Source organism: Amblyraja radiata, chromosome 32, assembly GCF_010909765.2.
Source record: "Amblyraja radiata isolate CabotCenter1 chromosome 32, sAmbRad1.1.pri, whole genome shotgun sequence".
Taxonomy (NCBI): Eukaryota; Metazoa; Chordata; class Chondrichthyes; order Rajiformes; family Rajidae; genus Amblyraja; species Amblyraja radiata.
In genome coordinates, this window is record NC_045987.1 from 8088344 (window position 1) to 8112319 (window position 23976).

The following is a 23976-nucleotide window of genomic DNA, read 5'->3' on the forward strand; positions in this document are numbered from 1 at the left end:
GCACTTACGTCTGCTTTGTACATTCGAATCAGTCCTTGGTTAACTTTAGACCATGCAGGGACGGCACTGATATTCCACAGCTGGTTGGAGTGTTCTGCAAATGGGCCGGTCTTCATCTGGAGGAGAAAACACAGATTGCGGCATTATCAATGATACTTATGTGGCTGCTCAGCAAACTGGTCAATGTATTTTTGCATTTTCTCCTCTGTATGGATTAATCAGGAAAGAACTAACTAGTTGGGGTGTAGGAAGGAACTGCAGATGCTGATTCACATCGAAGATAGACACACAATGCTGGAGTAACTCAGCGAGTCAGGCAGCATCCCTGAAGAAAAGGAATTGTTGACGTTTCGGGTCGAACCCTTCTTCAGACTCAGTCGTCTTCAGTCTGAAGAAGGGTTTTTGACCCGAAATGTCAACTATTCCTTTTCTCTAGAGATGCTGCCTGGCGTGCCGAGTTACTCCAGCATTTGTGTCTATAAGCAGGTTAGAATTCCTTTCATTGAACAAAGCAAGTGCTGGGGGGTTACTTTTTGTCTTCAAAAATATGAAGAGGTTCAGGGGAAGTTGAAGAAATATTGTTCTCACATTAGATATATCAAAACTACAAGTCACAAATACAAGGTTAACACAAGTATAGCTAATAAGGTACTGAGAAGAAGCTACTCGGAGAGGGACAAGACAGTGCTTGAGACTTAAAAGTTTTGAGGTGAACAGCAGAGATGTATTACACCACAAATTAGACAAACCCTGAAGCAAGAAAGTAATTAGTCTCGCTGAGAGTAAAATAGGATGGGCAGACAGTCACAAGTTCTACAGAATACTGATGCAGACCACGCTGTCAATTCTATAAACATTGTGCTGAAGCAACAGCGGCATTTCATAACATCTACGCCAGTACCCAGCTGTTAATAACTTCTGATACTAGCCTCCATATTCTGCATTTCACCCTGCCTCTCATGGTTTATTATTGTATTCAATGACGTATACAAGAGTGTTAGATATAGCTCTCAGGGCTAACTGGATCAAGGGATATAGGGAGAAAGCAGGTAAGGGGTACTGATTTTGGATGATCAGCCATGGTCATATTGAATGGCGGTGCTGGCTCAAAGGGCTGAATGGCACCTATTTTCTATGTTTCTATTAAAAGTCAAATTTGATGTGACAGTTAGTAAGTATTCAACCAGACCGTCTCTTAATACTTTGCCTGACAACAGTAGATATTAGTGAGCTTAGCGACATTCAATTTGGCGCCTTTTTTCTTTGTTGTTTGCCTAAATTTCACCTCCTCAAAATCCACTGCACCACAATCTGTTATCATCTATTGCAGTACAAAGAACACAGAACAGTAAAGCACGAGCAGGCCCACAATTTCTGTGCCCGCCATGATGCCAATTAAAATAACCTCCTCTGCCTACATGTGATTTATATCCCTCAATTCCCTGTATATCCATGTGCCTATTTAAAAGCCTCTTAAATGCTCCTGTCGTGTCAGTCTCCACCGCCATCCCTGGAAGCACGTTCCAGGCACCCACTATTGGAGAGGATTCTAAGGGATAAGATATATATGCATTTGTATAAATGGGCGAATGAGTGATAGTCAGCATGGTTTTGTCCATGGGAGATCGTGTCTTACGAATCTGAGTTTTTTTTAAGTAGGAATCAAAAGGGATGCTTAGTGCAAAGACGTTGTCGATATGGACTTCTGCAAGATATTTGATAAGGTAGACAAAATTGCTGGAGAAACTCAGCGGGTGCGGCAGCATCTATGGAGCGAAGGAAATAGGCAACGTTTCGGCACGAAACGTTGCCTATTTCCTTCGCTCCACAGATGCTGCCGCACCCGCTGAGTTTCTCCAGCAATTTTGTCTACCTTCGATTTTCCAGCATCTGCAGTTCCTTCTTGAACACAGGTATTTGATAAGGTTCCTCATGGTAGGCTGCTCTGGAAGGTTAGATCACATGGGATCCAGGGAGGGCCTGCCAACTGGATAGAGAATTGCCTTCATGGAAGAAAGCAAAGTGTAATTGTGGAAGGTTTTCTTCGGGAATGGAGGCCTGTGACTAGCGGTGTGCCTCAGCGATCGGTGCTGTTTGTGATTTATATCAATGATTTGGATGAGGAAGCATGATTAGTAAGTTTGTAGATGACATGTAAATGTTTGGTATCGTAGACAACGATGATGGTGATCAGAAATAACAGCAGGGTCTTGATCAGTTGCACATGTGGGCTGAGGAATGGTTAATAGAATTTAATGCAGATAAGTGTGAGGTGCTACACTTTGGGAAGTCAAACTAGAGCAGACCCTTCGAGTCTGAAGAAGGGTTTCGGCCCGAAACGTCGCCTATTTCCTTCGCTCCATAGATGCTGCTGCACCCGCTGAGTTTCCCCAGCAATTTTGTGTACCTTAGAGCAGGACCTTCGCAGTTACTGGCAGGGCTCTGGGGAGAGTTGTCGAGCAGAGGGATCTAGGAGTGGTGAAACTGCTGTCACAGGTAGATATGGTTTTCAGTACATTGGCCTTCATCAGTAAAGGAATTGAGATTAGAAGTTGAAATGTTATGTTAAAGTTGTACAAGACGTGAGGCCGCATTTTGGAATATTGTGTTCAGTTTTGGTCATAGAAAGGATGTCGTTAAGCTGGAAAGAGTGCAAAGAAGATTCACGAGGATGTTGTCAGGACTTGAGGGCGTGAGGTACAGGAGGTGGAAGGGCAGGCTAGGACTTTATTCCTTGCAGTGCAGAAAAATAATGGAGGATCTTACAGAGGTGTATAAGATTATGAAGGTTATAGAAAAGGTAATTGTACGGTGCTTTTACCCAGAGTAGGGGAATCAAGAACCGGAGAGCATAGGTTTATGGCGTGAAGGGAAAGATTTAATAGGAACCTGAGGGGCAATTATTTCACATAGGGGGTGGTGGGGTATATGGAACAAGCTGGCAGAGGAGGTAACCGAGGCAGGTACTATAACAAAATTTTAAAGGCATTTCAACAGGTACATGAATATGAGGCATATGTGCTAAATAAAGGCAGGTGGGACTAGTGTGGATGGGGCATCTTGGTCGGCATAAGCAGGTTGGGCCAAAGGGCCTGTTTCTATGCTATATAACTGACTACTCTCTGTGTAAAAAAAAACCTGCCCCAGGCATCTCAATTAAATTTGCCTGTTCCTCCTTCATAACTAATTGCAGTTTCAGATAGAAAGCAAACTTGGCACAGAACAAGATATTGAATCATTATTCTGCCATCCCCAACTGAGTCAGGGAAACTCAAGAACTTTAAATAGCATTCATCAAAAAAAAAACAAATGTGCACATGTGCACATGTGCACCAGTTACCAGAAACAGTGTGCTCACCTGCCCTCCCCCACCACCGGGCACTGTGGTGTGTACATCACAGGTACATCAACAGGCAGTTTGTCGCATGGACAGATGGTGGGAAAGCATTTTTGATTTTTTTAAAAGTTCTATGTTTTCAGAAACCACAACACCAGCCTACAGACTGGAGTTGGCTCTACGGACGAGTGTCTTGAAAGTGCTGTGCAATTGGTCCCAATACCCTGCACCTGATCCACATTTGCAATTTCCACACTCCTCCAAAATCAAGTTTTATTGAATTTGCTTGCAAAAGTTACTTTGAATACCTTGCGCCAACTTGTCAGGCCGTGCATTCCAAATCATACCTTCCTGCAGGAATTAAGTTCTCCTCTTGCCGATTACTTTAAATCTGGCTCTTTCTACCGTAGAAAATTGTTTTTGTAACCCACATTATCAAAACTTTAAATGCATTTGTTACATCTGCCTTAATCATCTGTACAATCCCAGCTTCTCTGGTCTCTCCATACAACTGCAGCCTCTCAAAAACAAATGAAACCGACGATCACAAGTGAATCCATTTAATCATCCGTGAGTAATGGTGCAAATCACACACCTCTCCCCTCCCGTGCCTTGAACTCACAGTTACTAAGACAACTTCAGTTACCTGCAAACCAAGCCAGGTGCAAATTCCAAATCTATTACACACCTCAAGTTTAATAAATGGTTCGATGGGAGTTGAACCAACGTATTAAAGGCGGCAAGAAGCTTACACACCAAAACAGGATGTTAAGTCAGTGCAATACGAAGCACTCATCCAGATTGATGGTCAAGAACAAAAGGATCAAACAGCCCACTGAAGTGGATGAATCGAGGAATATTCCTGCACAGCAGCGTACCATTCAGCCCATCGTCCTGTGCTTGGCAACCTGGTCAGGGGATTTAATTATGTAAAATGAATGGACAAGTTTATAATCTATTTATTCATGGGATATGGAGTTCATAGGAATTGCCAGCATTCATTGTTCATCCCTAACTCTGCCTCTGAAACGAGGAACAAGTCTGGAATCAAACATATTGTTTAAGAAGGAACTGCAGATGCTGGAAAATCGAAGGTAGACAAAAGTGCTGGAGAAACTCAGCGGGTGCAGCAGCATCTATGGAGCGAAGGAAATAGGCAACGTTTCGGACCGAAACCCTAGGGTTTCGGCCCGAAACGTTGCCTATTTCCCTGGAAGGGTTTCGGGCCGAAACGTTGCCTATTTCCTTCGCCCCATAGATGCTGCTGCACCCGCTGAGTTTCTCCAGCACTTTTGTCTACCTTGGAATCAAACATACATTGGTCAGACTGGGAAAGGATGGCAGATTTCCTTCATTAAAGGACTTTAGTGGAAACAGATGGGGTTTCACAACAAGTTTGCAAAAACTTGGTAGTTTTAGTTTATTAAAAAAATAGCAGCTATTGCTATTGAACTTGAATAGCAAAAATTGCACAACTGTGACTATGTGATTCAAGCTCATGTCTCTTGATCAATGGTTCAGACCTGCTCGGCCAGCAACTTTCAACATTGTGCTAAGTTCGCCTTAGAGCAAAGAAGGTGGAGGGAAATCTGACAGATTTTAGAAGTGCTTGGGATAAAATAATTCATTTCATAATTGTCTCAGTAATCTCAAGTCATAGACTTTAAATAAACGGCAACAGAACACACAGTGGTGCAGCTAGTAGAACTGCTGTCTCACAATAGACAACAGACAATAGACAATAGGTGCAGGAGTAGGCCATTCGGCCCTTCGAGCCAGCACCGCCGTTCAATGTGATCATGGCTGATCATCCCCAATCAGTACCCCGTTCCTGCCTTCTCCCCATATCCCCTGACTCCGCTATCTTTAAGAGCCCTATCTAGCTCTCTCTTGAAATCATCCAGAGAACCTGCCTCCACCGCCCTCTGAGGCAGAGAATTCCACAGACTCACAACTCTCTGTGTGAAAAAGTGTTTCCTCGTCTCAGTTCTAAATGGCTTACTCCTTATTCTTAAACTGTGGCCCCTGGTTCTGGACTCCCTCAACATCGGGAACATGTTTCCTGCCTCTAGCGTGTCCAAACCCTTACCAATCTTATATGTTTCAATGAGATACCCTCTCATCCTTCTAAACTCCAGAGTGTACAAGCCCACAATGCCAGAGACTCGGGTTAGATCCTGACTGCAGTGGAGTTTGTATAATCTCTCTGTGACTACATGGGTTTCCACAGTGTGTTCCGGTTTCCACCGATATATCTCAAAGGCAGGGAGTCGGAAAAGGAGTCCCGACCCAAAACATCACTATCAATGCCCTCCAGAGATGCTGCCTGACCTGCTGAGTTACTCCAGCATTTTATGTTTTTCTTTGTAGACCAGCATCTGCAGTTCCTTATTTCTAAATACTCATTGCTCTCATTTCATCCAGTAGGATTTCCTAATACTCACTGTATGCTAGGGATTGATAGGGTAAAAAAAATTTTTTTTCACATGGGGATTCAAATCTAAAGGTAATCACAACAAAGAAATTATGAGAATTTTCTTCACCCAAAGAGTGGCTAGATTGTGGAACATTACTTTAGGGGAATTTAGTTAACTACATGAAAGAAATGAGAATGGAAGAATATTGTGATTGGGTCACAGGGGAAGAAGCAGTGGGAGGTTGGGGTGGAACCCAAAGACTGGCTCAGACTTGTTTGGCCGGTTATGTGCTGTAAATCCATGTCATTCTTTATAAAATCTTAACTTTGGAGATATCTATCATGTCAAAAGTTAACAGTCTGAATTGGGAAAGTAGTGTTTTCTCAAGTCCCTCTTCATAAAGGGCCTGTCCCACTTACGCAATTTTTTCGGCGACTTGCCGGCACCCGTCATAGTCGCAGCAGGTCGCCAAAACATGTCAACATGTTAAAAATCCAGCGGCGACCAGAAAAAGGTACGACTCTTTGGGCGACTACTCACGACCATACAGGCGTCACCCCGCGACATGTCGGCCACCTGTCGCAACCATAACAGATGCCGGCAGTCGCCGAAAAAAATCACGTAAGTGGGACGGGCCCTCTACTTCACTGCTAATAATGAGTAAAATTGAGTCAAAAAATCACCACCTTCATCTCTTCCTGCAACCTTTCAATAGTGGAAGTGCCCCCAAACTTTAGTCAATACTTCTGAGTGGGTCCAATTAAAGCTTTGTACAAGTTCAACACCGCTTCCTTGCTTTTATAATCTGTCCTCTGGAAACAAAAGATTGCAGTTTGCGTTTTTTATGGACCTAACCTAATGACAAAGAGAGGGGTGTCATTACTTTCCTGACACATCCGTGCCACACTCAAGCAGAAACATCTGCCAGTGCTGGAACGTACCTCTCAAGTGCAGGTCTCCTTCTGTCTCGATATCTATAGGCCTTGGCCAGCGGTGTGTCAGGAAATGACTTCACCACAGAGGCTGTTCGCATAATGCAGCCTGCTCATTGTCGCTAAAGCAGCAAACAAAAACCCCAAACTTGCATTTCTATAGCACCACAAATCATAGTGCTTTGCTAAGCAGCAGTTTGAGGACAGCAAGGACCCAAAGGTACTAATGTATAAAATGAACATAATTACTATAGTGCTATAGGCTGAAGGATCGAGATTTAAACAGTACACCGAAGATAGACACAAAATGCTGGAGTAACACAGCGGGACAGACAGTATCTCTGGAGAGAAGGAATGGGTGACGTTTCGGGTCTCGACCTGTCCTGCTGAGTTACCCCGGCATGTTGTGTCTATCTTCGGTGTAAACCAATATCTGCAGTTCCTTCCTACACATGGGATTTAAACAGTGATGAGAACTTCATGCCTGCCATCCAGGTCCTTAGTTTAACATCTAATCAGATGACACAAAACTACACTAAACTGTCAAACTAGACTTAATCATCATGATTTTTGGCATGACGTTTGAACCTTCAAATCTTCTGACTCGGAGATGACACTGTTGCCTACTGAGCCATGGTTGAGACTTGTGGTTCTATGTTAATACCTATCCTCCTCACTGAGGATATCTTCTTAGATCATGGCAGAGTTGTTTGTTGTAGGAAGGAACTGCAGTTGCTGGTTTAAACCGAAGATAGACACAAAATGCTGGAGCAACACAGCGTGGCAGGCAGCATCCCTGAAGAGAAGGAATGGGTGACGTTTCGGATCGAGACACTTCTTCAGATTGAAGGTCAGGGGAAAGGGAAACGAGAGATATGGACAATGATATAGAGAGATATAGTCCAATGAATGAAATATGAGCAAAAAATGGAAACGATGATAAAGAAAACAGGCAATTCATTGTTAGCTGGTACACAAAAATGCTGCAGAAACTCAGAAGAAGGGTTTCGGCCCGAAACGTTGCCTATTTCCTTCGCTCCATAGATGCTGCTGCACCCGCTGAGTTTCTCCAGCATTTTTGTGTACCTTCGATTTTCCAGCACCTGCAGTTCCTTCTTAAACAATTCATTGTTAGCTGTTGGGTGGATGAGAATGAGAAGCTGGTGTGACTTGGGTGGGGGAAGGGATGGAGAGGGAATGCAGGGGTTACTTGAAGTTAGAGAAATCAATATTCATGCCACTGCGTATCAGGTTGGAAACAGAAGGAAACACTGAATTTGGAAGAATACCCAAGGTTCTGTTTAAGAACCTAAAGAAATAGGAGCCATTCAGCCCTTCATGCCTGTTCTACCATTCATTAAGATTATGACGAACCTTTCCTTTGTGTACCACTTTCTTGCGTTAACCCCACATTCTTTGATTTTCGGAACATTTAAAAATCCCCAAAACAGTAATTCCCCATTCCACACAAACCAAAACCACTGAAGCCAGTGAAAACCCAAACTATTTGAGTTTTTCCCCACATCTCGATTCGAAAAAAAGGCAAATCAAAAATGAAGGAACTGCAGCATTAGACAAAAAGCAAAGAAGAAAACGCACTTTGTGCCTATGTTATAAATGTCTGCACTCCAATCCTTTTTTCTAAAACAACAAAACTTAGGGTATAAATTCTACACAGAGTTCAGAGCTGGACGATATTTAAACACATTGTTGCAATCGTTCTTTGGCTGCTTTTCACGTGAGAAAAATGGTTCTCTACAAAGTGAAGGGAATCTATTTTGGATTCAAAGCAAAACATTGCAGTGGAGGTATCCGTGGGGACTCAGTTATAGCAGCCATCTTGGGAAGGAAATTACTCAGTGACTACTTTCATGCTTTACAGTCCTCCCCCCCCCCCCCCCACCCCCCTGGGGACCTGACCCTTTTAAACTATTTCTCTTGCAGCTCAGGGGCCTCAAGCTTCCTTCTTCCTGTGTAAGCTTCCTCTGCCGTTTAACTGAAACCCGAGCTCACTCGTCCTCCTCCCACTTGCATGCAAGCTGTAACACTTTGTGTGCCAAACCAGTTTTCTCAACTTTCAACTCTTTTTTTTCCCTCTGTCCCTTCCTCCTTCACATCCTCAACTGGCCTCCCCGAAGTAAATTCTCGTGGAATGTCGTTAGGACCCATGCACCCCATCTGGTACCCACAAACATTCTCTGGTCAAACACCACGTGTAAAACCCTTGCACAGTGCATAAATGAGACCACATCTGGAGTTCAACGTACAGAATTAAGATTGTTCTTGCATTACAAGCAATTCAGAGAAGGTTTACTCGTCTAATACCCATGGTGAATGGGATATCTTGGCTTGTATACACCACCGGAGTTGAGAAGACTGAGAAAGGGATGATTGAAATATTAGATCCTGAGGAGTTGTTAAGGGGTGGGTGTGCGGTAGATGGTTCATCTTATGGGGATCCCGAGAACTAGAGATCAGTGTTTAAAAATATAGATCACTCATCTGAGATAAAGATGAGGAAAAATCTTTCTCTCTGTGTTGAGATTTTTTTTAGTTTGGTTCAGAGACACTGTGCGGAAACAGGCCCTTTGGCCCATCGAGAGTGCACTGACTAGTGATCCCCACACACTAGTACTATCCTACACACCGCCAGAAAATGTACAGTCTTTACTGAAGCCAATTAACCTACAAACCTGTATGTCTTCGGTGTGCGAGAGGAAACCGGACCACTCAGGGAAAACCCACATGGTCATGGGGAGAACATACAAACTCCATACAGACAGCACCCACAGTCAGGATCAAACCTGGGTCCCTGGTGCATTAAGGCAGCAACTCTACCGCTGCGCCACCATTCTGCCCCTGCGCCACCGTGCCGAGATCTTTGAACGTCTCTTTGTCAAAGGGTGGAGGAAGCAGTGTCCTTGATTATTTTTAAGCAGAAGTCGATACACACATTATAAGGGGGTGAAAGGTTGACAGGGAAAGGGAATTGAGCTTCCCATCAGATCAGCCATGATCTCATTAAACTGAACACCATGAGAGGGTCCTAATTCATATGTTTGTACAGTGCCCTCCATAATGTTTGGGCCAAAGACCCATCATTTATTTATTTGTCTCTGTACTGCACAATTTGAGATTTGTAATAGAAAAACATCACATGTGGTTAAAGTGCACATTGTCAGATTTTAAATAAAGGCCATTTTTATACATTTTGGTTTCACCATGTAGAAATTACATGAGTGTTTTTACATAGTCCCTCCATTTCAGGGCACCATATTGTTTGGGACACAGCAATGTCATGTAAATAAAAGTAGTTATGTTTAGTATTTTGTTGCATATCCTTTGCATGCAAAATATATTTAGTGTCAGCTTCCGTGCCACTCGTGAATAGAGAATTCCAACCATTCGCTGCCCTGTGGGTGAAGAACTTTCTTCACATCTCCATTCTGAAAGACTAATCCCTTATTCCAAGATTGCGAATTGTGTGTGAGACGCCAGAGCCAGGAGAAACATCATCTCTTGATTCATTTTGTCCGATACCGTAAGAAATTCCTCTCATTCTAAACTTAAGCGAGTGTAGGTCAAGCCTGATAATCTCTCTCATAGGTCAAAGTCTATCCCTGGATTCAATCTGGTAACCATTTGTTGTATTCCTTCCATCACAAGTGAATCCTTCCTAAGATGGGTAGACTAAATCAATAAACAATATTTCAGCTGTGATCTCACCAAAGCCCTTATCCAATTTCAGTAAAAAGTCTTTACTTTTCTACTCAAATCCTCTTGCAATAAAAGCAAATAAATCATTTACCTTGCTAATTATTGTACCTACAGGGTAACTGTCAAAGATTTGTGAACCAGAATGCCCAGGTGCCTCTTACCCCCAGCATCTTTCTATTTTCCTTCCCAAATGCATGACCTCACATTTTTCCACATCATATTCTATCTGCCATGTGCTCACCTATTCACTTGGGCTGTCCAGATTCCCTTGAAAACTTCCTGCAACTTCCTCACAATTCACTCCACCACAAAGCTTTATATCTTCAGCAAACATGAAGGGTCTCGACCCAAGACATCACTCATCCTTTTTTCTACAGAAACGCTGCCTGACCCGCTGAGTTACTCCAGCACTTTGTGTCTACCTCCGGTACAAACCACCATCTGCAATTCCTTTCTACACATGGATGAAATTACACATGGTCACCTCATCAATATAGGGTGTGAACAGCTCAGACTCCAGCACGGATCTCTTTAGCACCCCAATAGTTAGAGTCTCTAAACCAGAAAATGACCATTTACTCCATCTCAAGTTTTCTGGCTGTTAATCAATCTACGCCAGTGCATTACCCCATATGCTTTAAATTTGCTTAACAATGTATGTGTTGCACCTTATCAAAAACCTGCTAGGATAAATAAATGGGAATTTGTGGATGTGGCGCATTTGAACACCATCAAAAAATGCAAAAGGTTCTGTGAAACATGAGTTCTCTTTTGTAAATCCATGTTTATTCTGCCCATTTTTAAGTACCCAGTTATCATTGCTTAATTATAAGTTCTAGCATTTTTCCCTGAATGTCATGCTAACTGGTCTGTAGCCCCCCATTTTCTCTCACTCCTTTCTAAATAAAAACCTTAGGATGAAGGTTTTCAGATCCTGGAGATGTAACAGCTTTTATTCCCATAAATGTCACCAATACTGATACTTCTCCAATACTCTAATTTCAACTCCTCAATTATTCTGGGCCTGCCATTCTCCACCATTTCCAGGAGTTTTGTTTTGAGCTTATTCTGTAGAGACAGACGGAAAATATTTAATTTCTCTGCCATTTCCTTAGTCCACAATATTTTTTTTCAGTCTGTCAAGGATCCATATTAGTTCCTACAAATCTCTTATTTTATATATCTGTCCATACGGTTTTACATTGTTTTATATGGTTTGCTATATTACTCTCATATTCTATTTTCTCTCCCTTATCAATATTTTGGTGCTCCATTGCTGAATTCTGAAATTTTCCCAATCCATAGGCTTTTTGCTTTTTGGCAATATCATAGGCCTTTGATCTAATCTTCTCTGGTCAGAACCACTTTTTCCAAGTAGAATTTATGTGCCTTAAATGGGTATATATTTGTTGTAAACTACATTCTTTGTAACTACCATACCTTTTTAATGTCAATTCCCAGTCTGCTGCAACCAACCCATGCCTCCTAATTTTATATGGTTTTATTGAGATTCATGAATCATTTTCACTTTCAATATAAAATTCTATCATGTTGTAATCATGCTTAGCTAAAAATTCCATAACTACAAGCTTATTAATTAACCCTTTCCCCATTGCACAATATCCACATTTAAAATAGTCTGGTCCCTAACTAGTTCCTTAAACATAATGATTTGGAAAACCACCTCTTACAAGTCTATAAATGTATCCTCCATGTTATTACTGCTAATTTGATTTCCCCAACCATGACATCACGTAAAGACCCCATGATTATTGCAATATACTTGTCATATGCATCTTTAATTTCCAGATTCATGCAATGCCCAAATTGCCACTACATGTTTGCTTTTATCGATAAGGGTATTGACTGCAAGAATTAGGACATCATGCCGCAGCTTTACAAGACAATGGCGAGGTCACATTTGGAGTATTGAGTATTGTATATGGCTTCGAACACCCTGCTATAGAAAGGATGTCATTAAAATGGAACCGGTGCAGAAAAGATTCATCAAGATGTACCAGGGCTCTCGAGCTAGTCCCCGAGAGCCAAAGAAGAGGCTGGATAGCCTTGGACATTTTTCCATGGAGCAGTGGATGTTGAGGTAAACAAAACATAAGAGCATTAGTTGAGGTGAATGGTCACAGTCTTTTTCCCAGGGTTAAGCAGGCTAGAACGAAAGAGCATACGTTTAAGGTGAGAAGGGAACGATTTACAAGAGACCCGAGGGGCAATTTCTCCATGCAGGAGTGGTGCTTTTATGGAAATCAGGGTAATGATGTGATACTCTCCACTTGCATGGCTCAGTGTAGTGCCAGCAACTCTCAACAAACTTGATACCATCCAGGACAAAGCAGCCTACTTGACTGATATCCCATCAACCACCCTCAACATTCATGTCTTACACCAATGCAGCAGTAGTGGCTGTAGTATGTACCATCTATAAAATGCACTGCAGTAACTTGCCCTGTCACGGTAACGGGGTTTGACTTCTCACCTCATTAATAAACTTGATGCATTCCAGAAACATGTATTCCTTGTGGTTTTCATTCACTATTTTCTCATCCACAAAATGCACCGGTGTCAGAGTGGGGTGATCTGAAAGATATATGAACACAATTCAAATGTAGTCCTGAAATAAAAACATGTAAATAAAAATATGATTCATTTTCCCACAAGACTCCCCTGTGTGCTTCCAGTTAAGACACCGACTGAAAGCACGAGCAGATAGACTGCTTTGTGAACACTTTCCAATCGGGAAGTAAGATCAAGCTGCACACCTATCACTTTAAATATCCAATCCACTCATTGCTCTTCTCCATCATTTCCTACACTTTTGGTGCATTTGAAAATGGCAGATCATCTTATGATTTGACAATTTAAAAGGTTCAGGAGTTCCTGAAATTGGATACTTCAATACTCATACAGTTGGGTTGTAGGATACCCATAAAACCTATATTTCTTTACTCATCCAATTACCACCCCCTTTTTCCTGCACTACCAGTTATTTTGTAATTTATTCTCTCCTACATTCCACCCTATCACTGATCGTCCCATTTTTTAATTTTCATTATTTATTTTCTCCTCCTCATCCACTTCCTGTTCAATAACAAACATGTTACCTGTACAAACATTTCCAATTCGAAGGTTCACAAACAATAAACGTTGACCCTTACCCCTTCTACATTTACTGTCTGGCCTGCTGCGTTGCCCCAGAATTTTCTATTTTATTTCACACTTCCAACGTTCTAGATATTCTGATTTTGAGTACATTTACAGAAGATCCTTCCAGTCTTTTGTGTCTATGCTGCTACTTTGAACCTACTTTACCAATTTGTCCCAATTCCGCTTGGTTTCCCTGCTCTTCTATACAATTTTCCTTTCCATGTTTATATTACATAGAACATAAGAATTTGTAACATTAAACTTGTCCAATTCCTCACTGAAATGTATTTTGACATCCTTTTCGTAAGTTCATAACAGATAGGAGTAAATTAGGCCATTCGGCCCATCGTCTACTACGCCATTCAATCATGGCTGATCTATCTCTCCCTTCCTCCTAACCCCATTCTCCTGCCTTCTCCCCGTACACCCGTACTAATCAAGAATCTATCTATCTCTGCCTTAAAAATCCCCATTGACGGCCTCCACAGCCTTCTGTGGCAATGAATTCCACAGATTCACCACCATCTGACTAAAGAAATTCCTGCTCCTCTCCTTCCTAAATGAACGACCCCTGCCTCCACTTAACGCCCCACACCTGCCACTCTCCCAGCCCCTTTCAGGCAAAGCATTCCACGTCATAACAGCCTGCTGTACTAGAAAGGAAATTCTCCTCACCTCCACTAGGGGCATAAGTTACTGATGCTCGTGCCAAGTGAAATATCTACTCTATTACCATAATTTTGAAGACTGCTGTTAAATCTCTCCTGTCCTTTATTGACCCCTGTGAAAAACAGTCCAATTTCTCAAGTCTTTCTATGCGAGATAGGAATGGATGTTTGCTGTAGGATGTGAAACAAGGGACAGAGGCGGCGTATGCCAATACAGGGTGGTCGGGAAAAAAACTGTGGTAAAGTCGGCACAAACTGAAAAGAACCGTGACATATGAGGGAACAAATTTCCAGCCCAACCTATTGAGCTCAGAATTTTGAGCAATGGGAAAATAAGACCGCAGATGGCAATTAAAAAAAAGACTGAATGTCTGTATGTTAATGTGTGAATTGAAGTTGTACATTCACAGTTGCCCCAGTCTGGCTTCCTACCACATGTGGTGCATGTGATAAGTAGGCCATTCACCCCATTAAATCTGTTCAGCCCCTCAAATATATCATGACTAATGTGAACTGTAACTGCATTGGCTAATAACAAAAATCTATCAATCTCAGTACCGCACTAATATTTTCAGCTGACCCAAAACCACAATAGCTCTTTGGGAACACCAGCATTGGATTTATATTACCTTGCCAGTAAAAAAAGTGCCTGCTGACAATAATCACGACTAGCCCAACTTCAATAGTAAAGGGTGTAGGAAGGAACAGCAGATACTGGTTTACACTGAAGATAGACACAAAATTAGGCAGCATCTGTAGAAAAGGTCTCGACCCAAAACGTCACCCATTCCTTTTCTCCAGAGATGCTGCATGACCCGCTGAGCTACTCCAGCATTTTGTGTCTATCTTTAATAAGAAAGTACTGTCCTCTTTATCCTCTCACCTACCATTGGAAATAGTTATTTACTCTGAAATATTTATTTAAAAAAACATGTTGAACATCTCAATTAGATCGTCCCATATCCTTATATAGGAACGGTAACCAAAGAATATGCAATCTCTCCTTGTAATTAACTATTTTATCTCTGACATCAACCTGCTGAATTTGCACTCTACTCTAACCAAGACCAATATACCGTTCCACATTTACTGTGTCCAGAATTGAAACTACTCAAGGTGAGATAACTGGATCAATGAATCCCCATCGAGGGGATTTATCGCAGTCAAAAAGGCTGGCAGTATCATCAAAGACCCACACCATCCTGGCCACACACTCATCTCCCTGCTACCTTCAGGTAGAAGGTACAGGAGCCTGAAGACTGCAACAACCAGGCTCAGGAATAGCTACTTCCCCACAGCCATCAGGCTATTAAACCTGGCTCGGACAAAACTCTGATTATTACTAACCCATTTTCTGTTATTTGCACTTTATCAGTTTATTTATTCATGTGTGTATATATTTATATTATGGTATATGGACACACTTATCTGTTTTGTAGTAAATGCCTACTATGTTCTGTGTGCTGAAGCAAAGCAAGAATTTCATTGTCCTATACAGGGACACATGACAATAAACTCACTTGAACTTGAACAATGTGCTGAAATATAGAGATCCAGCCTGGTTAGAAATGGTGGTGTGAAGGCAGTAAGAGTTCAGAGGTTTGGGTTGGAGAGGGAGAGATATCAGGTGAAAGGGGAAAAACTGATGATGGTACTTTACCTACGAGTTGGGAGCTGCCCCAAAAAAAGGGAAGGAACTGGAAGTCGTCAAGGCCCCAGACCCCTTGGCTACCCGCTGGCTCCATTCGATATGTTTTCTGTAGCTTTCGCATCACCTGCAGGTACCTGTGGTTTTGAAGGAGACAAAACTTGGTTTGTTGGCATTACTTTGGATTTTTTGCACCTTTGTCTCAACTGGACTAAACTAGAGTTTACCAGTCTTTACTACTCATTCATTTAATCACCTTATCCATTCAAAGTATATTTTTCCTTGTGTTTATCTAGCTTACCATTAAAGTCATCAACGTCATCTGTCTTAACAATTCCCCTGGCAACATGTTCCACATTCTGGATAAAGATTTTTCTCCTGAATTCTGTATTGAATTTACTGGTGACCATCTTAATTTGTGGCTGCATGATTTTAGATGTCATCAAGTTGAAACATTTCCTTTAGAATTCTCCTCTTAAACTCAATCATAAATGTTAACCCTATTAGATTATCCATCACAGTGGAGAACATACAAAATGTGTACAGACAGCACCCATAGTTCGGATCAAACCCGGGTCTCTGACGCTGTAAGGCAGCAACTCAACTGCTGCTCCACCATGCCACCCCCAGGCTATTGTGATTTTCTAGCAACATCTTCGCATTTTTTCCAGAGATTCTATAATTTACTTTATGGATCGGCAACCTTGTTCTGCATAGGGGCCGGGACGCACGTCTGTGAGCGGATGGCGGGCCACATCTATCACGTGTACACATGGATCCCGTCCCGGATGGCAGGCATCAAATCACATGTTCACAGAAGGTAGACAAACATGCTGGAGAGACTCAGCGGGTGAGGCAGCCTCATGCAATCCTTGCATGTCTCACCTGCTGAGTTTCTCCAGCATTTTAGTCTACCTTCTATTTTTCCAGCATCTGTAGTTCTTTCTTAAACGTGTTCACAGAAGGTGCGCGTCTGTGCCGGCGGCTTTGCGCAAGATGCGGTATAGTCAGAGCTCGGCCGCTGCTCGGGACGCCCAGCCGCTCGGCGGGCCGGATGATTACGGGGGGGAAAATCCGCCTGCGGGCCGGATGATTTCAGGTTACGGGCCGCATTCGGCCCGGGGGCCGTATGTTGCCGACCACTGCTCTACTTGTAATGTATAAATCAGATTTATTAAAGGTTTAAACGTTTCAGCATTCATTTTCCAAGGACAATTTATTGGCACAATTGGACTCACCGATCAAATACACCAAATACAATGGCAAGCTGGTCATCCACTTTCAGAACTCCAATTTTACAGAGGCAGCAGAGGAACGCAGCAAATGCAGCCTCGTGACCTGTGTCAGAGCGAGAGACAGAACAAATCAAAGACCATGATATCATGATAAAGGACGTTAAAGTCAAGCTATTCACACCATTGTGGATTGAAACTAATCTTGTTCATATCCAAACCTCACTCCCTGCCACAATGTACACTGAAACCCAACCTCATTATGATGCTCCCAACCAGTGCAACAGAGTAACTCCATTTTAAAAATATCCAATGACCTGAAAGGGAAATTTATAGGAGTTACTGTCTGAAATTTTTTTGTGGCATGATTGCAGGAAGCTGGCATTTCAAAAGGAGATGTCACCCAATCATTGAAAGCAAAATCTGAGGGTCTCATTCCTCTAGTTTGCAGCAGTGTAAATCCCAGACACTACTTATAACATAGGCAAGTCCCCAATGTCAGACAGCGGACATTGTTAGCGGGAAAGTTTTAATATTTTGGATCAACCTTCTGGCAGACACATCCATAAGTATAATACTGGTCAACATCCATAAAGCAGAGAAGCAAATAAATACAGACACACCACTCTTACTTATTTTTTTTTAAAAGGAGCACATCTGAAAGAGATTTTAATAAAGAAACAAAAGCTAAAGCATATTTTATAATACCTGAATCAGTAAGAGGATTCTATCATTGTGGTGCCCACTGGTTACAGAAAGGTCAAGAATACCATGAAGCAGCCGCTGCTGTTCCCACTGAACCTTTGCTCTATCTGCTTACCCAGATAGAGTGGATGGCACCAGTAACTGGAGCACTCAGTGAGTTACATTGTGACTGACAGTGGTTCAGCAACAGTAATTGTGTCCATGCCTCATTTGGCATTAATTCTTTGAATTGATTGAGCTCCAGCTTGCATTTTAAGTTACTTTTCAAGAAATCAAACAGAGTAATCACTATTAGTTGAAATTGGGGGGGAAAAAACACACACACCAGGGAAGATGAGAATTTTCCCCATGAAACAGAGACATTTTAAGATTTAGTCTGAGGGTTAACTAATGCGAGACTTTTAATAGCATAGGGAGAAATGTTCCACTAGTGGAAAGACGTAACCAGAAACAAGGATTGTCAACCAGATGAGAAGAATTTGTTTTCATGAATGATAATGAACTGTCTGGAAACCTCGTGAAGCAGATACAACAGGAACTTTCAGAAGGGATTTGATAAATATCTGAAAAGAAGTAATTTAATGACAGTGAAGGACAGGGTGACCTTCCTTAAAAAAAACCCAGGCTAGATGAACAAATTATCTTCTGTGCCTTGAGATTCTGTGAGGAGCCAAAAGTTTGACAACACCTGGAATCTCTGCTACCTTCACAACATATAAACTGCTGCCTTCTCAAGACAACGTCTTCTCAGGGAAGAGATAAGCAATAAATGCTGCTGATGCCCAACTTCCAGAGAAGAATTCTGAAATAAGATAGTCTCCAATTCTACACAGTATTTCCTGCTCATGTAGTGTCCACATGTATCCAGCTACCTCGCTCCATGGACTCAGTGTCTCATTCAGGGGTGCTTTCCTAATGATAATAGCACACCAACTTATAACTGTATCTTTTCAAATCTCTAATGACGAGCAGCTCATCATCATATAACAAGCTCTGGGAACTCCTTTCCAACAAAGTATTGTTTAAAATGAAAGCCTGATTGCAAAAGAGGGCATTCGACCCATATTAGCTAATCCATTCAGAAAATTCATCCTAGCAGCAAATCTCTTTGAAATTATTACTCAGTCTTTGTCTTCATCTCCCCAACTACAGTCTTGTTCCACGCTGATCATTGTATATGAGCTACACACTGTCATGGTTGAGTTGGTGTAGAACTTTCATCTTTAAAGTTGCGGATTTGAAGCCCACCAGAGGTTTGAACTCGCAACCCAAGCTGTTAGTACAAATGGGAAACTGCTATACTGGTAGAGATGGCAACATTAAACCAAGAATCCACCAGCCATTTCAGGTGGACATAAAATGAGCTTGCTGAAAAGTAATGGAAAATGAGCAGACAAGTTCTTCCTGGTGCCTTTATCGATTTATATCCAGCAGCAAACAACACTAAAACAGATTACCTGATCATTATCACTGGACTTTTGAGAAAGGGTGGAAACAAGCCCAACGGCCCACCGAGACAGCATCGGTTGTCAGGATCGTACCTGGGTCTCCGGCGCTGTAAGGCTGCAACTCTACTGTTGTACCACTGTGCCGCCCTCAAATCATCACTTGATGTCTGCATAATTATGTCAATGTTTCATTACGTTACAACAGTAACTCGTCTGAAGGATCCAACCAAGGAACATCATCTTTCCATGTCTCCAGAGATGCTGCCTGACCTACTGAGTTTCCCCAGAACTTTGTCCTCCACTCAAGATTCCATCATCTGCACTTCCTCGTGTCTCTAATTCATTAGCATTACTCAAGAAGTAGCAAAGACTAGTAACTGCTTCCAAGCTGCAAACAACATCTAGAGTAACAGCATTCAGTGCTGAAATGAGCATATGGGAGAATTGCTGCCCTCTTTTACTGCAAGTGTTGACATAATAGCAGCTGCCAAGTTTTGTCAGGGCATTTCAGTATTTTAGTACCTGAAAATCAGTATTTTGCTGAGGAAATCAGTATTTTTACGCGGTGCCATTTTGCTGAAAAAAATGTTGTTTTTTATGTACAGTCATACCCATGTAAGAGTACAAAAATGCATAACTTTGTTACCAATTGACATGTCTTCTACACACCTTACTTGACATTGCCATCTCTTTGTATACTGCTGTTTGAACGCCTGCTTCCTGCTTTTAGCACCAGATGATGACGTAGAGGCCATTTTGGAAGCCTCCCTCACTCCCTCTCTCTCCCTCCTTCCTCTCTCTCCCTCCCTTCCTCCCTCCCTCTTGCCCTCCCTCCCTCTCTCCCCCTCTCCCTTTCTCTCCCTCCCTCTTTCTCTCCCTCCCTCCCCCTTTCCCTCACACACTTCCTCTCTCTTCCTCCCTCTCTCCTCCTTCCTTTTTTTTCTCCCTCCCTCTCTTATTCCCTCCCTCCCTATCCCCTCCCTCTCTCCCCCTTGAGCCCACCCACCATTCTGTAAATTCAAGGCCAATCGCAATGTAACTGCAATCGCACTGGTAACCTTTCACCACTAGGCTTATCCAGAATTCTACCACTGCCTGAAAATAATCAATGGCTCAACGTCCACTGAGAAAGAGAATTCCAAAGATTCATTGTTATACGAGAATTTTCCTGAACAGTCTGTGACCCATAGCACTGTGGCCATAGCGCTATGTTTAAAACCCATAGCGCTCCAGCCGGCAGCGCTATATTTAGAACCCACAGCGCTTCGTTTAAATTCCCACGCGTTAAACTGACAGCGCTCTGTTATAACCTGGAGTGGGACAGGCAACGACTAGAGAAAAGGAATAGGTGACGTTTCTGGTTGAGACCCTTCTTCAGACTGAACTAAGCTCCGTATTTAAAATCCGTATTTAGAAACACAAAATCGTACATCCGTATTCTAATCGCATTTCCGTACAAAATACGGAAAATCCGTACTACTTGGCAGCTCTGGAATAGGGTTTGCTAAACCAGTCATCCTCTGGCACCTCTTAATCAATGATCATTCTTCAATGTGTGGGCACAGGTGACTGAGTGATGGCAGTTTGATCTTACTGTAACAGTCGCGTTCCTCTATCAACTTCAACTTGACCAATAATCTCAATAAGCATTTTTCACAAGGCAAACGCAACCAGAAATCCTGGCTGAATTTCCTCCTCTTCCAAACTAACTGGAAGCAAGTCTGGGATCTTTCTGGCCTCAGGTCCGTACCGGATGAGCATCCTCTTGTGCTTCCTTTTTAAAGCAGGTTTGTAGTATCATTTCACAAGACATCAGTATCACATCAGCATTCTTTGCTCATCCTGAATGGATCCAGAGTAAATGGTTTGCTAAATCACTTTAGAGAGCAGAGAAGAGTCAACTACTCATCGCTACAACAAGAGTCACAACTGCAGGTTGCTTCCTAACATTTATTAATGAAACATTCACTAGTACAACAGTTTAAACAGGTTAGCATCAATGATATTAGCTCTTTACTTCAGATTATTTAAGTAACTGAATTGAAATTATTAGTTAGCGAAGTCAGGTTTTTAATTCATGTCCTTGAATAATAAGCCATAAGATATAGGAGCAGAATTAAGCCATCCAGCCCATTGAGTGTACTGTGCCATTCAATCGTGGCTGATCTATTTTTCCCCTCTCAATCCCATTTTCTGCCTTCTCCCCATAACCTTTGGCACCCTGACTAATCAGGAATCTATTCATCTTTGATGTAAAAATACCCATTGACTTGGCCTCCACCGCCATCTGTGGCACCATCTGGCTAAAGATATTCCTTCTCATCTCCAGTTTGAAGGTACGTCCTTTTATTCTGAGGCTGTGCTCTCTGGTTCTAGATTCTCCCTTTACTGGAAACATTGTTTTCAAATCCACTCTATCTAGGCTTTCCATTACGCGGTAGGTTTCAATGAGATCCTGCACATCCTTCTAAACTCCAGCGAGTACAGGCCTAGAGTCATCAAGCACTCCTCATACGTTAACCCAATCATTCTTGTAAACCTCCACTGGACCCTCTCCAAAACCAGCACATCCTTCCGCAGATATGGGGCACAAAATTCACAATATTCCAAAAGTGGCCTCACCAGTACCTGTGAAGTCTCTGCATTACATCCTTGGTTATACATTCTAGTACCCTCAAAATCATAAAATCACGTGATAGTAGCAGAATTAGGCCATTCGGCCCAACAAGTCTACTCCGCCATTCAATCATGGCTGATCTATCTCTCCCTCCTAACCCCATTATGAAAGCTAGCATTGCATTTGCCTTCCTTACTGCCGACTCAATCTGTAAATTGACCTTTTGGGAATCCTGCACCAGCACTCCCAAGCTCCTTTGCACTTCTGCTTTCTGAATCCTCTTTCCATTTAGAATGTAGTCTATGCCCTTATTCCTTCTATCAAAATGCATGAAGTCCACTTTCCTACATAGTCCTCCTGCAGCCTCCCTGCTTCCACAACACCACCTGCCTCCTCAACCTATCTTCATATTATCCCCAAACGTGGCCACAAGGCCATCAATTCCCTCATCCAGATCATTAACATATAACGTGAAATGTAGCAGATCCAACACCGACCCCTGCAAAACACCACTAGTCATACAACGTGGAACAGGCCTTTCAGCCCAAGTTGCCCATGCCGACCAACAAACCCATCTACACTAGTCCCACCTGCCGGTGTTTGGCCCATATCCTTCTAAACCGATCTTATCCATGTGCTTGTCCAAATGTTGTGTCAGTACCTGCCTCAACTACCTCCTCCGGAAGCTCATTTCAAACCTTTGTGTAAAAATGTTGCCCCTCAAGTTCCTATTAAATCTTTCCCCCATACCTTAAATCTTTGTCCTCTCCTAGTCATCAGCACCAGAACCATTCCTACTTTATTCTCACTCTTTGCCTCTGCCAGTCAGCCAATCCCCTATCCATACCAGTAACTTGCCTCTAATACCATGGGCTCCTATCTTCTTTAGCAGCCACATGTGTGGCACCCCATCAAAGGACTTCCTACAATCCAAGTGAACAACATCCACTGACTCTCCTTTGTCTATCCTGTTTGTTGCCTCCTCAAAAAACATCAACAGATTTGTCAGGAAAGATCTCCCGGTAACAAAACCATGCTGACTTCTGTCATGTGCTCCCAAGTTCCCCAAAAGCTCATCCTTAATAATGGACTCTAATATTTTACCAACCACAGATGTCAGACTAACTGGCCTAACAATGGAGTTATATTTGCGATTACAGATCTCTGGAACCATTCCTGACTCCAGTGATTCTTGAAAGATCACTACCAGTGCCTCCACAATCTCAACAGTACCACTTTCAGAACTCCGGGGTGCTGTCCATCTGATCCAAGTGACTTAACCATCTTCAGACCTCTCAGCTTCCTAAACACATTCATATCAGTAATAGCGATTGCATTTACTTCTGCCCCCTGACTCTCTTCAATTTCTGACACATTGCTGGCATCTTCCACTGTGAAGACTGACGCAAAAAACGTATTCAGTTCATCCGCCATTTCTTTGTTCCTCATTACTACTTCCCAAGTGGCATTTTCCAATGGTCAAATGTTCACATCTTAATTCTCTTTTACTCTTTATATAATCTGTAAAAACTCCAGGATTATAAGAGTCAATTTATACTTCCTAAAAGCCAAACTGAAAACCTTCCAGTTTGAGAAAATCAGATCTCCTTAGAATGAATGCAGTAGAGATAACCTATTGAGCAATTACATCTGCAGTCTGTTACTGTGCAAGATAATACATGTTGTGTAACACCTTATTCTGTGAATGGGGAGAAATCTCGACCAATATGAAAGAATGAAAGCAGAACTGGAGTATTAATTATCCCAAATTAATTATCCCAAATCCCTTGCCCCTCTCTGCAGAGGCATGAAGTATATGAACATACACTCGACTGTTTACACTTTCCACCAGGGAATGAAATTAAACACAGGAAACATTAGAAGTGTCTGTAGGGCAGGAATTGAGAATGCAACATTTTAAAAAATCATTTTGAGGCTGGTTGCATGTAATGTTTATTAGTGGCAATGCAAATGAGTGTTTTCGAAACACCACAACGTGGATTTAATGTCCAGATGCCAATGTGTGAAAGTACAGCAATCTAATTGCTTAACAAACACTCCCATCTAGTGGTCAATCTTTGAGCAACACAAAC

At 42.2% G+C, this 23976-nt stretch overlaps 1 protein-coding gene across 3 annotated transcripts in view; it reads right to left on the reverse strand.

Annotated features, from left to right (window-relative positions):
- The window catches only part of ptpa (protein phosphatase 2 phosphatase activator), a 50958-nt gene that overhangs the window by 12091 nt on the left and 14891 nt on the right, over window positions 1–23976 (reverse strand). For all 3 annotated transcript variants that reach the window (XM_033049337.1, XM_033049338.1, XM_033049339.1), the window contains exons 6-9: window positions 17120–17219; window positions 15894–16018; window positions 12898–12998; window positions 9–116 (exon numbers count right to left, since the gene is read on the reverse strand). In XM_033049337.1, coding sequence (XP_032905228.1) covers window positions 9–116; window positions 12898–12998; window positions 15894–16018; window positions 17120–17219 — 434 coding nt within the window. The remainder of the gene's footprint in view (window positions 1–8; window positions 117–12897; window positions 12999–15893; window positions 16019–17119; window positions 17220–23976) is intronic.